Raw genomic sequence first — 11,688 nt, 5'->3', positions numbered from 1 at the left:
AGTTAATTTTTGCACCCTTTAGCTTATATAATAGAACATGGGACAGTTTGCATCACTCTTTCAAGAAATCAGAATGAATATATAAATGAAATAAAACCAGCTATAATTTTATATCGCCTTAGGCTGGCTTGGATCATGAGCTTCTGCATATAATGCTTGCCTTTTAAGTTTTTCTGCCCCAGCTGAGAGGCATCCCTAGAAACTAGAGCTATGATTTTATCACATTAAATGGTGCTATATTTTGTACATAGCAACAAGTCAGAATTTCAATTGGATCCCAATTTCTTTTAAGTAAATCTAATATTTACTAATAAATGTAAACAAAATATTTATATAGTACAAACGAAACATATGTTTTAAAAAAATTAAGATCTGAGCCGAAGTATAGCATAGATTTTTTTATTGTTATCACTTTCTTCATATAGCCCAATGCCCTTTTTCATCTGTTTTCCTTTATTCACAAATTCAATATGTGATAAACGAAATTCTAATTAATAGCCATATTTATACACTAAAAATTTTGTTGTTTTGCCATTATCTCTTGAATGATTTAATTGCTACTGCTGCTGCTATTGGGTCCCAAATCTGTTTGATTATATCAATTTAATTCTTGCTAAATGATGATTGTGCTGAATTCGTGGTTAAATAGTTGCATATGGCAATTACAATTTTTTTTCTGTAATTTTTACAGTTATTCGTGGTTAAGATTGAAGGCGAAAGTTTTTGGTTAAGGTCTTCCAAGCAGATTTTGTCAAAACGTTGATCGTGTCATGGCAAGGTACAATGCATACTTTAATTCTTTTGATTTGTTAGTTTTGAAGTTGTAATTTAACTTATTATATTTGTACTATAAATTCTATGTTTCTCTTTATTTGTTTTACCTCAATGGGTTTTTAGGGAATTACTTCTAAGATTAGGAACTATTTTCCAACCTAATTACAAGGCTTTGAAAGTCCTTTTCATTGCCCATTCCCTTTATAGCGAATAACACCCTTCCTCCTCTATTCTTGTTATCTTCACTTTGCGACCCCTTATAAATTTTCCTCCTAAAAAAATTAATAATTATCGATTAGGTTTTGTGATATGCCAAAGGATTGGATGGATCTACCGAGGTATAGTGAAGAGTATATCAATGGTGTTATTAGTTTTTTAGACTTTGCATACTCCGAGGGAGAATCGGACGGACGACAAATTCAATGTCCTTGTAAGAGGTGTTGTAACATTAATTGGTATAGAATAGATGTGATATTTGACCATTTAGTAGCCAACGGATTTGTTAAGGGATATAGAACATGGATTAATCATGGCGAATGGGCAATCCCGATGGTAGTTGACGATGACACGGATGATGAAGAAGGTGAACGCGATGACATCTAAGGACTGCTTAATGATGCATTTGGAGATGTAGAATTAGAGTATTTTGGGCGTTTTAAGGTTGTCTTATTTCGGTGTGAGTGGTACAATGCTGGGAGAGATAAGTATGGTCTTATATTTGTTCACTTCCATAAGAAATGCTTTCAGAATGAACCTTTTATACTAGCATCTCAAGCACATCAGTGTTTTTATGTGCAAGATCCATATGAATATAACAAACATTATGTTATGGAAACTGTCCCAAGAGACTTATTTAAAACAAGCGACGAATATGAGTCTGAGGCTCGTCAAACACACTATAGTGAACAACACGAGCGTATAATGAGCCCTGCCATACCAGCTGATGATGGTGAACTTATTCTGGAGAGGACTGATTTACGACCCATGGTTTATTGAAACGGTTCTCCAAGTGACTTCTGCCCAAGAATATGAGGCAGACTTCATTGGGGATTCTGATTCTGATTGGTCATCCTATGCAATTTATTGCTTAATATGTACATATGTATACTTAAGTTTTCTTCTTCACCTTTTTATTCGTAAGTAATACTTATTTTTTTGTTAATTTGTCAGTCTCTTACATTTTTCTTATATTAATTTTGATGGGTATATTGACTCTACTTAACTAATTTATTTGTGTAGGAATAAGGAATTTATTGATCTTAAAGCTACATCAAGTAAGAATTTGCTTAGACAATTTGAGGCTAAGCTACATCCGTGACACTCATCATTATCCTCAGCCCTATGAACGCATGCCTGACAATCACTCCGTTCTATTTGAGCTCAACGTAGTCATTGGGCGACAGCTTGAGTGCGTATCTCTTGGGTTTCTAATCCACGGACCGAGTCTGGAGGTTAGAACCTTCGTGGTATAGGCTAGAATCATTGGCAGCATTCCTGGGATCCGGAAAGTCTAAACCTTTTCTGTGGTATTCCGAGCAGGATCTGGAAGGGGATGACTGTGACGAGCTTCAAACTCGCGAATGTTGGACGCACTGACAGTGTGCAAAAGGATAATGGTCCTATTCCGACGCTAGTGAGAACCGACAGATGATTAGCTGTGCGGTGACAGCGCTTGGTATTTTTCATCCGAGAGGATCATAAATCCTACTATGGAAGGAGGCCATGCGTGTTTGGAGAAGAAGACAGTAGGAAAGCAGAGATTCAGATGATAGAACATCTCTAGAACCTCAGCCTGTTTCTCATTACTGAATCACAAGTACTATTTATTTTATGTTATTTATTTTTCATAAATATAACCACTCTTATTATTAATCTCCTAACTAAGATTTACAAAATAACCATAGCTTGCTTCAAGCCGACAATCTCCGTGGGATCGACCCTTACTCACCTAAGGTATTACTTGGACGACCCAGTGCACTTGCTAGTTAGTTGTGCGGAGTTGTGAAAAGTGTAATCACAATTTCGTGCACCATTGACTATGCCTACTGCTGAGAAAGTCAAGAATGGAGTTCAGGGTGGAAAATTAACACAAGGCTTGAAGAAGTCTAAGCCTACAAACATGGAGGCAGATGAACTTACAAGGAAGCTCGAAGTAATTCGTAAAAGGAACAGCAACATGTCAACAAGTCTAACCCAAGAGCGGAGTTGTCCAAGTTCTACTCAACTCCCAATTAACTAAGGGCAGCAGCAGAATATTCAACTCACAGATGAAGAAACTCAAACAGGGCAAGATGACACAACTTTGCCTTCTCCTGAAACTACCCCACAACCTGAAAGTGCAATGTTGGAGCAAGGAATATCAACAAAGGGTAAGAGGATGCCAAGAGTAAAGGCTACAACAATTGACGAATTCTTAAAGAAAAATGGGATAGACGTGGAAATTGAAGGACCAAGCACTGAACTAAGTGAGGACGGGGAAGAAAGCATGGCACTTGATAAAGACTATTATCAACATGTGATGGAGGACATTGATGATGAAGAAGGTACTATTTTGCTATCTTTCTATCTTTTCTTGTAAATTGTAATGCATCTTTTTTCAATTGGCATCACTAATTAGTCCTTAATCTATTTCCTAATGAATGAAACTAGGAGAGCCAAAGAAGAAGAAAATCCGTGGAAAAACAACTTGCAAGGAGATTTATGCAAGGACTATGGAACAGCGGGAAGAAGTCACTTTTGATATTGGACAGCTCGTAGGACCAACCAACCAAAGTGTTTCTAATTTAACTAGTTTTGTTGGCATTATTGGTAGAAATAAAAGTTTTGTTCGTCTTTTGTACACTAGTTGGCATGCTGTTCCTTCTAAAGCTAAGAAGTTCATGTGGGACTATGTTAACGTAAGACACTTGGTAATTATTGATTTTAATTTTTTTATTCAGAACAAGAGCATATAACAATTACTTATAATCATGAAGACCAAGTTTATCCTCCCAGACAGTGAAAAAAAGTGGGTAATGCAAGCGATTCGAGACGCTTGGAAGCGGTTCAAAGGAAAGATTAAGCAAAAGCACTTCGTTCCCTATGATACTATTGAAGATATGGTGAAGAATCGACCCCCACAAGTACCAGAAAGTGGTTTCATAAAGTTGATCTATTATTGGAGTCATCCTTTAATCCAGGTAAAAGACTATATATATCGAATTTTCATGTGAAACTATTTGACTATTGAATGAGCAATATGGTATTTCGTTATTAATGTGAAGCAGATCTACTGGCACCTTAACACTTAGCAGTCTTATGTTTTTTGATGTCTCAATAAGCACTGATTGGATGTGAATTATTGTTATTAAAAGAAAATTTATTAAGTGTTTTAGCATTATGTGATGTCTATATGCCTTTTTACTTGGCTAGCTACTTTTTTGCTCTGATTTCAAACCTGCTAGAACCAACAGAATGTGTCAGTATTCTTGCAGTTTTTCCCCTTCCATTTTCTTGCAACATAGATAAAGGATTGGTTTGGGAGATAAAATACTTAATTCATATGCAACTTGCGTAATTGGTCGGTATCACTCATCTATACTGCATGGACAAGAAAAGATCTACCAATGTATCCTTTGGATAAGGCATTCGGCATTTAAAAATTGCTAACCAGTCTTAGTTTGTGGAGAACATTAAGAGATGATCTTCAATAATTACAATGGTCAAAGAATATTGGAATTTTTTGGAGTTCCTAGTCATTAATTATTATCAATTTCAATGATACATTTCCTGATCCTATTGTATCTCTCATAGAATAATAGAATAAAGGGAGAATATTTCTAGAATATTTTTTGGAATAATACGGCCATATTTAGAAGATCAAAAGGGTTATTTTCTTTTTAAATTAGATTTTTTAAAACCAAAATGATAATGTATTTACCTATTTCTGATTAGGGTTTTTTTGAATGGTATATTGGTCCGAACTCCTTGATCATACTAGTTTATATCACAGTCTCAATAAAACCGTTTGATGCATACTATCAAAGGATTCCAGATTACATCTTTCCAATTGCTTCATAGCTCTAGGACTGAACCAGTTGATATCACAATAGTGAAGTGTAGGGTTTGGTACATCTTTACAGTTGTGAAAATGTGAACAGGTGCTCCAATGTATTATAAATAGATCTTTTATGCTTGCTTTTGGGTATTGTTCATGAGCAATTTTTTTTAACACTTTGAAATTGGGGGCTTATATATTGTCGCTTCGTGGATAAATTGTACTAAATAGTTTGTATAATCAGATGTAGAGTTAGGTTCATTGTTTTTTAATAATATTTAACAAGTGAATGTGATATATTTTTCAATGTTTTAGCTTAATAATGCAGCCTTGCTAGTAGATTTGCCTAACTCATTATGCTGCATGTGTTAGTAAATGTATGCTAACTTTTTATTCACTTCCAGTCAATAAGTCAAAGAAACAAGCAACACAAGGAAAAACAGAAGTTTCCACATCGCATGGGGCCAATCAATTTCGGAAGAGTACGAGTGGCTATGGTAAACAGTAGATTTATATTTATTAGAATTTATATTTGCATAAATTGAAGGAAGAAACCGAAGTAAGATCTTGTTTTGCAGCGAGTAACAAAGGAAACAAACGAGGAACCAAAAAGGTTTGAGATGTTCATTGCTACCCAAACAAGTCGAAAGAGGAAAGAAGTGGATGAAAAAACACAGACTGCTGTTGTAAGAGTTCATTGAATCATTCATAATGACATTTCAAATTTGGGATACGGTAACTAACTCAATTTTAAATGTTTCTTCTATGCAGGAAGACTTCCAACACCCCCAAGCTGCTGGTGAAACAGAAGAGAAAGCATTTGAGGCCTTATTCGGGAAAGAACAACCAGGTCGGGTAAGGTTGTATGGAAGATCTGTGACAAAAATTGATTTAAAAAAACATGCTGAAATTAATGAAATCAAGAATCAGCACAAAGAGGAAGTGTCCAGTCTGAAGGATAAACTTGGACACATGGAGGCCCAACAGCAAAAACAAGAGGCCAAACAGCAAAAACAAGAGGAAGAGATTCATGGGTTGCAAAATATGATCAAGTTAATACTGCAGCGATTAGAACCTGGAATAAGGCCAGAAGAACTAGAAGCTTTATTATAAAACGCCCAACAGTCTCCGATTGATGCGAATAATGGCCATGGATCAACTCATTTTCCGAACTTAGATGTGGTATGTCCTTATCTATTCCTTGTTCCATAGCTTTTTACTTGCATTTACATTAATTGCTATGGCTAGAAATATTTGTTGGCTTTATTAACACTGAAGTTGTATTGCTATGGCTGAAATTTGTTTGTCCAATTCTGGTTGTTGTATTTCTGATTTTGTGCACTTGGTACATATGAATTTATCCCTATATCTAATTTAAGTGTGAAAGTCTGGTTAATTAGTGTATCAAAAATGATATAGGGACATATCAGGACTATGTTAAAGGAAATGGAAGAAGGAAACACCTGCAGATTTTCATGGTTGGAATGAAACAAGATAATACATAATTCCTTGAATTCACCTCTTCTGCCGTGACCATGTTATTTTTTTTTAAGTATATGCTTTCTTGGTTTACTATGTCTATGTATTCCATTTAATTTTATAATTAATAATCACATTATGAATATTTTTTTAACTATTTTTCTATATAATTATGCAGGGTAACAATGAAGATTAAGCAATGAAGATTAAGCTGACTATTATTGTGACACTTATAAAAAGTAGCTATGGTATACAATGTGGCTACGCTTTACAGGTGATGCAGTAGCGTTGAAAAGCGTAGCCTATTCTGGAAAAATGAAAGCTGAAAAGCGTAGCTTTTGGTCCTGAACAGCATCACTTGAAAAGCGCACCCTATTCCCAAACGCCAAAAGCGTAGCCCTTGGGGCAGAAAAGCGTAGCATTTGAGAATAGGCAACGGCCGAATAGGAATGACCCAAAAAAGCGTAGCCGTAGCCCAAAAAGCATAGCCGTAGCCTAAGGCATCATTTTTTTCACTTTTGGCTACACTTTTCAAGTGTACCTGAATGGGTGTTGATGTTAGAGATTTTTGCCAGTAAAGAATGTCATAAAAATAGTCGCGTTGTAGATATAGTTTCTAAACCAATAAAAATCCCTTTCGTGCAAACCTTTTGGTTGTCACAAGTAACAAACCCCTTAAAAATTGATAACCGAAGTATTCAAACCTCGGGTCGTCTTCTCAAGGAACTGCAGGGAAGTATGTTCTTATTATTGGTTATGGAGATTGTAAATTGGGGTTTCAAGAATGAGGAACAAATATGACAAATAATTTAAATGGCAATTAAAAATAAATAAATACTGTAAAGCAAACTTTTGGCAAGTTATGAGAAATTAGAGGTCCTATCCTGTCTATCCTTATCAATGATGATAATAATTGAATCTTAATTTCACTTCGTTAGCCTTTACTAATATAAAGGAAGGTCAAGGGATTAATTGGTTTGATCTTCGGATCCTATTTATTTCCTAAGAAAAGATTGGGATTATTGAAGTTCAATTCAATTAACAAGATAACAATTATCAATCGTGTTTGAGTTTGACAACTCCTGAGTTACTGATTTCTTAACCAAAACCAAAAGGGGAAGTAAATCTACTGGAATAAAAATTTCTTCAGAGTAAAAGCAACAATAGCATAAATAAAAGAAATCAATATTAAAACTGAAATACCTCAAATAACATTAATAGAAGAGTGATCTGTAACATGAAAGGATTCATAAAGTAACTTGCAAAAGTAAACAAAAGGAATATTGAACCTGACCAAAAGAGATAATCCTAAAAGCGAATAAAAATCCTAAATCTAAATCCTAATCCTAAAGAGAGAGGAGAGAACCTCTCTCCAAACTAAACCTAAATCATCGAAAGTAACTAAATTGGCGAGCTCCCTTTGAATGGATGCATTCCCTCACTTCAATACCTCTGGTCTATGCCTTCTGGACTTGGATTTAGGCCGAAAAGGGCTTCAGAATTCGCTATGAGCATTTTTTGCAATTTCTGGTGCGTGGCCTCTGTCACGCGTCCGCGTGGGTCACGCGGTCGTGTCATTCTGAGCTTTTCTTGTCACGCGGTCGCGTCAGTCATACGGCCGTGTCGCTGTTGATTCGCGCTTGGCATGCGTCCGTGTCGCCCATGCGATCGCGTGGATGCCAGTTTCTTCAGAAACTCCGTTTTGCGCTTTCCTTCCATTTTTGTATGTTTCTTTTCCATCCTTTAAGTCATTCCTGCCTTAGAGGATTTGAAACTACTCAACACACTAATCACGGCATCGAATGGAAATAAAGATAATTAAAATAATTAATTTAAAAGCATAGGAAACATGTTTTTCACATACATCACATAATAAGGAAGGGAAAGTAAAACCATGCAATTAATATGAATAAGTGGGTAAAGGGTTGAATAAATCACTCAAACTAAGCACAAAATATGTCATAAAACATGGGTTTATCAACCTCCCCACACTTAAACAATAGCATGTCCTCATGCTAAGTCCAAGGTAATGAGTAAGGTTAAAGTGGTGGAATGTCATGCAATGCAATCTAACCTAAATGCAACTACCTAAATGAGTCATGCAATTCTAATTTATTCACTCATATATAAAGCTTACATGTAGTTAAATTAATTCACATTCTCAAGGAATCATATATATACATATCCAACCCTTAAATAATAAAGCACTTTTGCAAATGAGATGGGAAAGAAAAATATTTTACAAACTTGCAAAACAATTAGTAAATTAAGCATAGATATATGTTGATGAGTTATTGAACCCTCACTGGATTTTGTGTTTACTCTCTAGTCACTCAGTGTTTATTGGGTTAATCACTCTATTCTTCTTTTTATTCCTACTTTCTATAACTTTGTTGTTCATCTAACCAATCAACAATTATAGAATATAGTCATACCAAAAATCATGAGGTCTTTAATTAAGGTTGTAATGGGGCCAAGGTAAAGGTAAGGATATATGTATAAGGCTAAGTGAGCTAATAAGTGAATCCTCAATTAGACTAAGATCTCACCTAACATACATACTTAGTAAAACAAAACTACTTTACCTGTTTTCCCATCTTTTCACTTTTGATGTTACATGCTCATGTCTTGATATTTATTTTTATCCCATGTGCATTGTTTTTATTTTGCATTTTGGGGAATTCTTTTGTATCCCCTTTATTCAAATGCTGAAATTAAAATATTATAATAAATATATTTTTATTTTTTTTATTTTTTTATTTTTTTTAATTTTTTTTAATGCACATGACAATTAAATTATTTTAATCTCACATGAGCATGTTTCCAAAAAAATTTATTTTGATTAATTTTATTTCATTCAACTTCCTGCCCTTTCTTTCTATGTTTCTAATAGGTTTTCCCACACTTAAACAATAAACAATTTCTATTCTGATGCTCACTCAAGCAGGGTGTGAAGGGGTGTCATCACTGGAAGGATGGTAGCTGGAGTCTCTGTGGTGGTGGTCTGAGGAACTTGCTGCTGCAGAGGAGGTGCTGTCTGGATAGGGATCTCAGGATCTGCAGCCTGAATCTGATGTGAAACCTCTGCCTGTGGTGTAGCCTGCTCTGTCTCTCCCTGGGGATGGGTCTCAGCCTCGGGATCATCCGCCTCCTCCTCAGATGCCTCGGATGGTGTGTCAGGCTCGGAGAGGATGTCGCCAGAGTGTATCATTAGCTTCAGGTGCTCATAGCGTCGCTTGTTGCGACGCTCCATCTGGTCAAGTCGTCGAAACAAGCGGTGCACTAGATGATAGATGGGCTCTGGGGCAGGTGGAGGTGCAGTGGTGGTGGCAGGTGTGGCTGTGGAGGAAGAGGGGCCGGCAGAAGGTGTGGCTGTCTCAGCAGTGGCAGTCAGGAATGGAGGTCTGTAGCCTAAGGCTAGAAAGTTCCTGCTGTGCGGGATAATCTTCTTGCATTATGCAGCAGGTGGCCTCTCATCAGCATCCTCCCATGGCACGTCAGCTCGACGGCCCAGCTGTGTAACCAGATAGGGAAAGGGAAGAGTGCCTCGGACGTGGACCCTGGCCATATAGTGCCGGATAAAGCGTGGCAGGTATAGGTCCTTACCCTCCATCACACACCAAAGGAGGGTGATCATAGCGGCTGGTATCTCAGTCTCGTGAGTACTCGGCATAATGTAGTTGTTGAATATCTGATGCCATAGCCGAGCCTCATCGTTTAGGTAATTCCGCTTGATCCCCTTGGGCATGGTGGTGTTCTGACCCATGATCCAAGGAACTGTCGGGTCAAGGGCGATCCTCGCCTTTACTGCATCCCAGTCAAATCGCATAAAGTGCATATCCTCCTCAGCTTTCTGATAACCATCTGTCTAATCAGTCTTAGGCAGAAGTTTCAGAACATCTTCTATCGCCTCCTCAGTAAGCAGAATCTGCTTCCCTCTGAGGTTCACTGCATCTAGGGAAGTTTTGAAGTAGTTGCAGTAGAATTCCCTAACCCAAGATGCATTGACCTCTGTCAGGTTTCTCTCCAGGAAGAACCAGCCTCTTTGTTTGATTTGATCAGAGGTGTACTGCTGGAGTTCTTCTGGGATCTTCAAAGTTCTCTCCAGGTATAGGTTCCTGGAGGTTGCAAACACCGGATATTTAAGCTCACAGTATCGGTTTGCAAATTTAATCAGATCAGTGGCAGGAAGTAGCTGGTCGGCCTTCTCCTGTGAGGTGAAGTTTTTCTCCCGCCAGGAGGCATCATGCATGAGATCTATGATAGACAAAGATGATTCTCCTCTTTTACGTTTGCCAGTGGTAGCCTTTCCTTTTCCCTTTCTCTGGGAATCTGACATCCTGAAAAACAGAAAACCAGGATATAATAAAAATAGAAAAACAAATAGGCAAATAGTCAAAAGAAACACAAAGTGGCAAAGGAGAATTAGAATGAGGTAAATGAGTTAAGTGAATATGCATTAAGGATTGTAAAGGAGTGAAAAGTTTGAAAGGAAGAATTCACAATCCAAAATGTAATAGAAAGCATGTTAAGTAGGAAAAATTATCAGTATGCCATGATTAGAAAGTTAAAAGAAAGTGAAAAACCAGAAAAGAGATTTTAAAAGGTGAGTTTGGTTGGAATTGAAAAAGAGTGTCAGAAAATTAGAATTAGTGAGTTAGTGAAAATGGGTTAAGGTAAGTGGCATAAGGATAAGTTTTTTTAAGTAACAACCATTCACAATTAGAAGCGATAAGTAACTCAAAACCAAACAAGGAAAACAAGTGGATGATGATTCAGATAGATATAGAAATAACAAAAAATAGAATCAAACATCAAAATTGCAATTTAGAACCAGGAGATCAAAGAAAATAAGAATACGTGCCTAAGTATTCATGAATTGGTTTGGTGAAATATAAGGAAAGCACAGTTGAAAATGCCAAAACCAAGCTAAGACATGAAGGGAAATAATTTACAGAAATTTGGACAGCATTCCGGCTAAAATTGGACTGTCCCGGAAAATAAACAGCATAGAATAGTTCATATGAATCAAAAATAAAGCTGCAATTACATATAAAGAGTATGATCATGAAAAGTCAGAGTAAAGGGCAGCATGAAATAAGAAATTACGGCATATGAACTAACATCATAGCAGCAGCAGGATTGTGAAAACATAAAGCAATAAACACGAACGGTGCAATTAAACAGACCTAAATCCACTAACCACATCCTAGGCTACCTAACAACCTAAAATCCACTACAGCACGCATATCTAACTAGCCTAAAATATGAACATAAACAGAAAGATATGAACTAACTATGGATAGATAAAAGGGTGACGTTTTGCGGAACCTGGAAGGCCGTAGAATGAGATTGGGCAGAAAGGTGGCTGGCGGTGGTGGTGATGGCGGCACGGCTGT

At 36.8% G+C, this 11,688-nt stretch overlaps 1 protein-coding gene across 1 annotated transcript; it reads left to right on the top strand.

The window, feature by feature from the left end:
• LOC107607520 lies at positions 3,070-5,478 on the top strand. Its single transcript, XM_021119922.1, has 5 exons — positions 3,070-3,317; positions 3,424-3,671; positions 3,750-3,953; positions 5,223-5,307; positions 5,389-5,478. Exons 1-5 carry the CDS (start codon positions 3,116-3,118, stop codon positions 5,427-5,429), a joined length of 780 nt encoding a protein of 259 aa, XP_020975581.1. The 5' UTR covers positions 3,070-3,115; the 3' UTR covers positions 5,430-5,478.

The sequence above is a fragment of the Arachis ipaensis genome, chromosome B01, assembly GCF_000816755.2.
Source record: "Arachis ipaensis cultivar K30076 chromosome B01, Araip1.1, whole genome shotgun sequence".
In the NCBI taxonomy this organism is placed as follows: domain Eukaryota; kingdom Viridiplantae; phylum Streptophyta; class Magnoliopsida; order Fabales; family Fabaceae; genus Arachis; species Arachis ipaensis.
The sequence above is the reverse complement of the archived record's forward strand: the minus strand, read 5'-3'. Positions and strand labels throughout refer to the sequence as shown.

What these genes read in the sequence shown, in the direction of transcription:
- LOC107607520 (XM_021119922.1), top strand. Translation starts at nt 3,116, where the DNA reads ATGTTGGAGCAAGGAATATCAACAAAGGGTAAGAGGATGCCAAGAGTA. An exon ending in GGACATTGATGATGAAGAAG is followed by an intron (nt 3,318 to 3,423) that starts GTACTATTTTGC and finishes GAATGAAACTAG; the next exon opens with GAGAGCCAAAGAAGAAGAAA. An exon ending in GGAGTCATCCTTTAATCCAG is followed by an intron (nt 3,954 to 5,222) that starts GTAAAAGACTAT and finishes CCAGTCAATAAG; the next exon opens with TCAAAGAAACAAGCAACACA.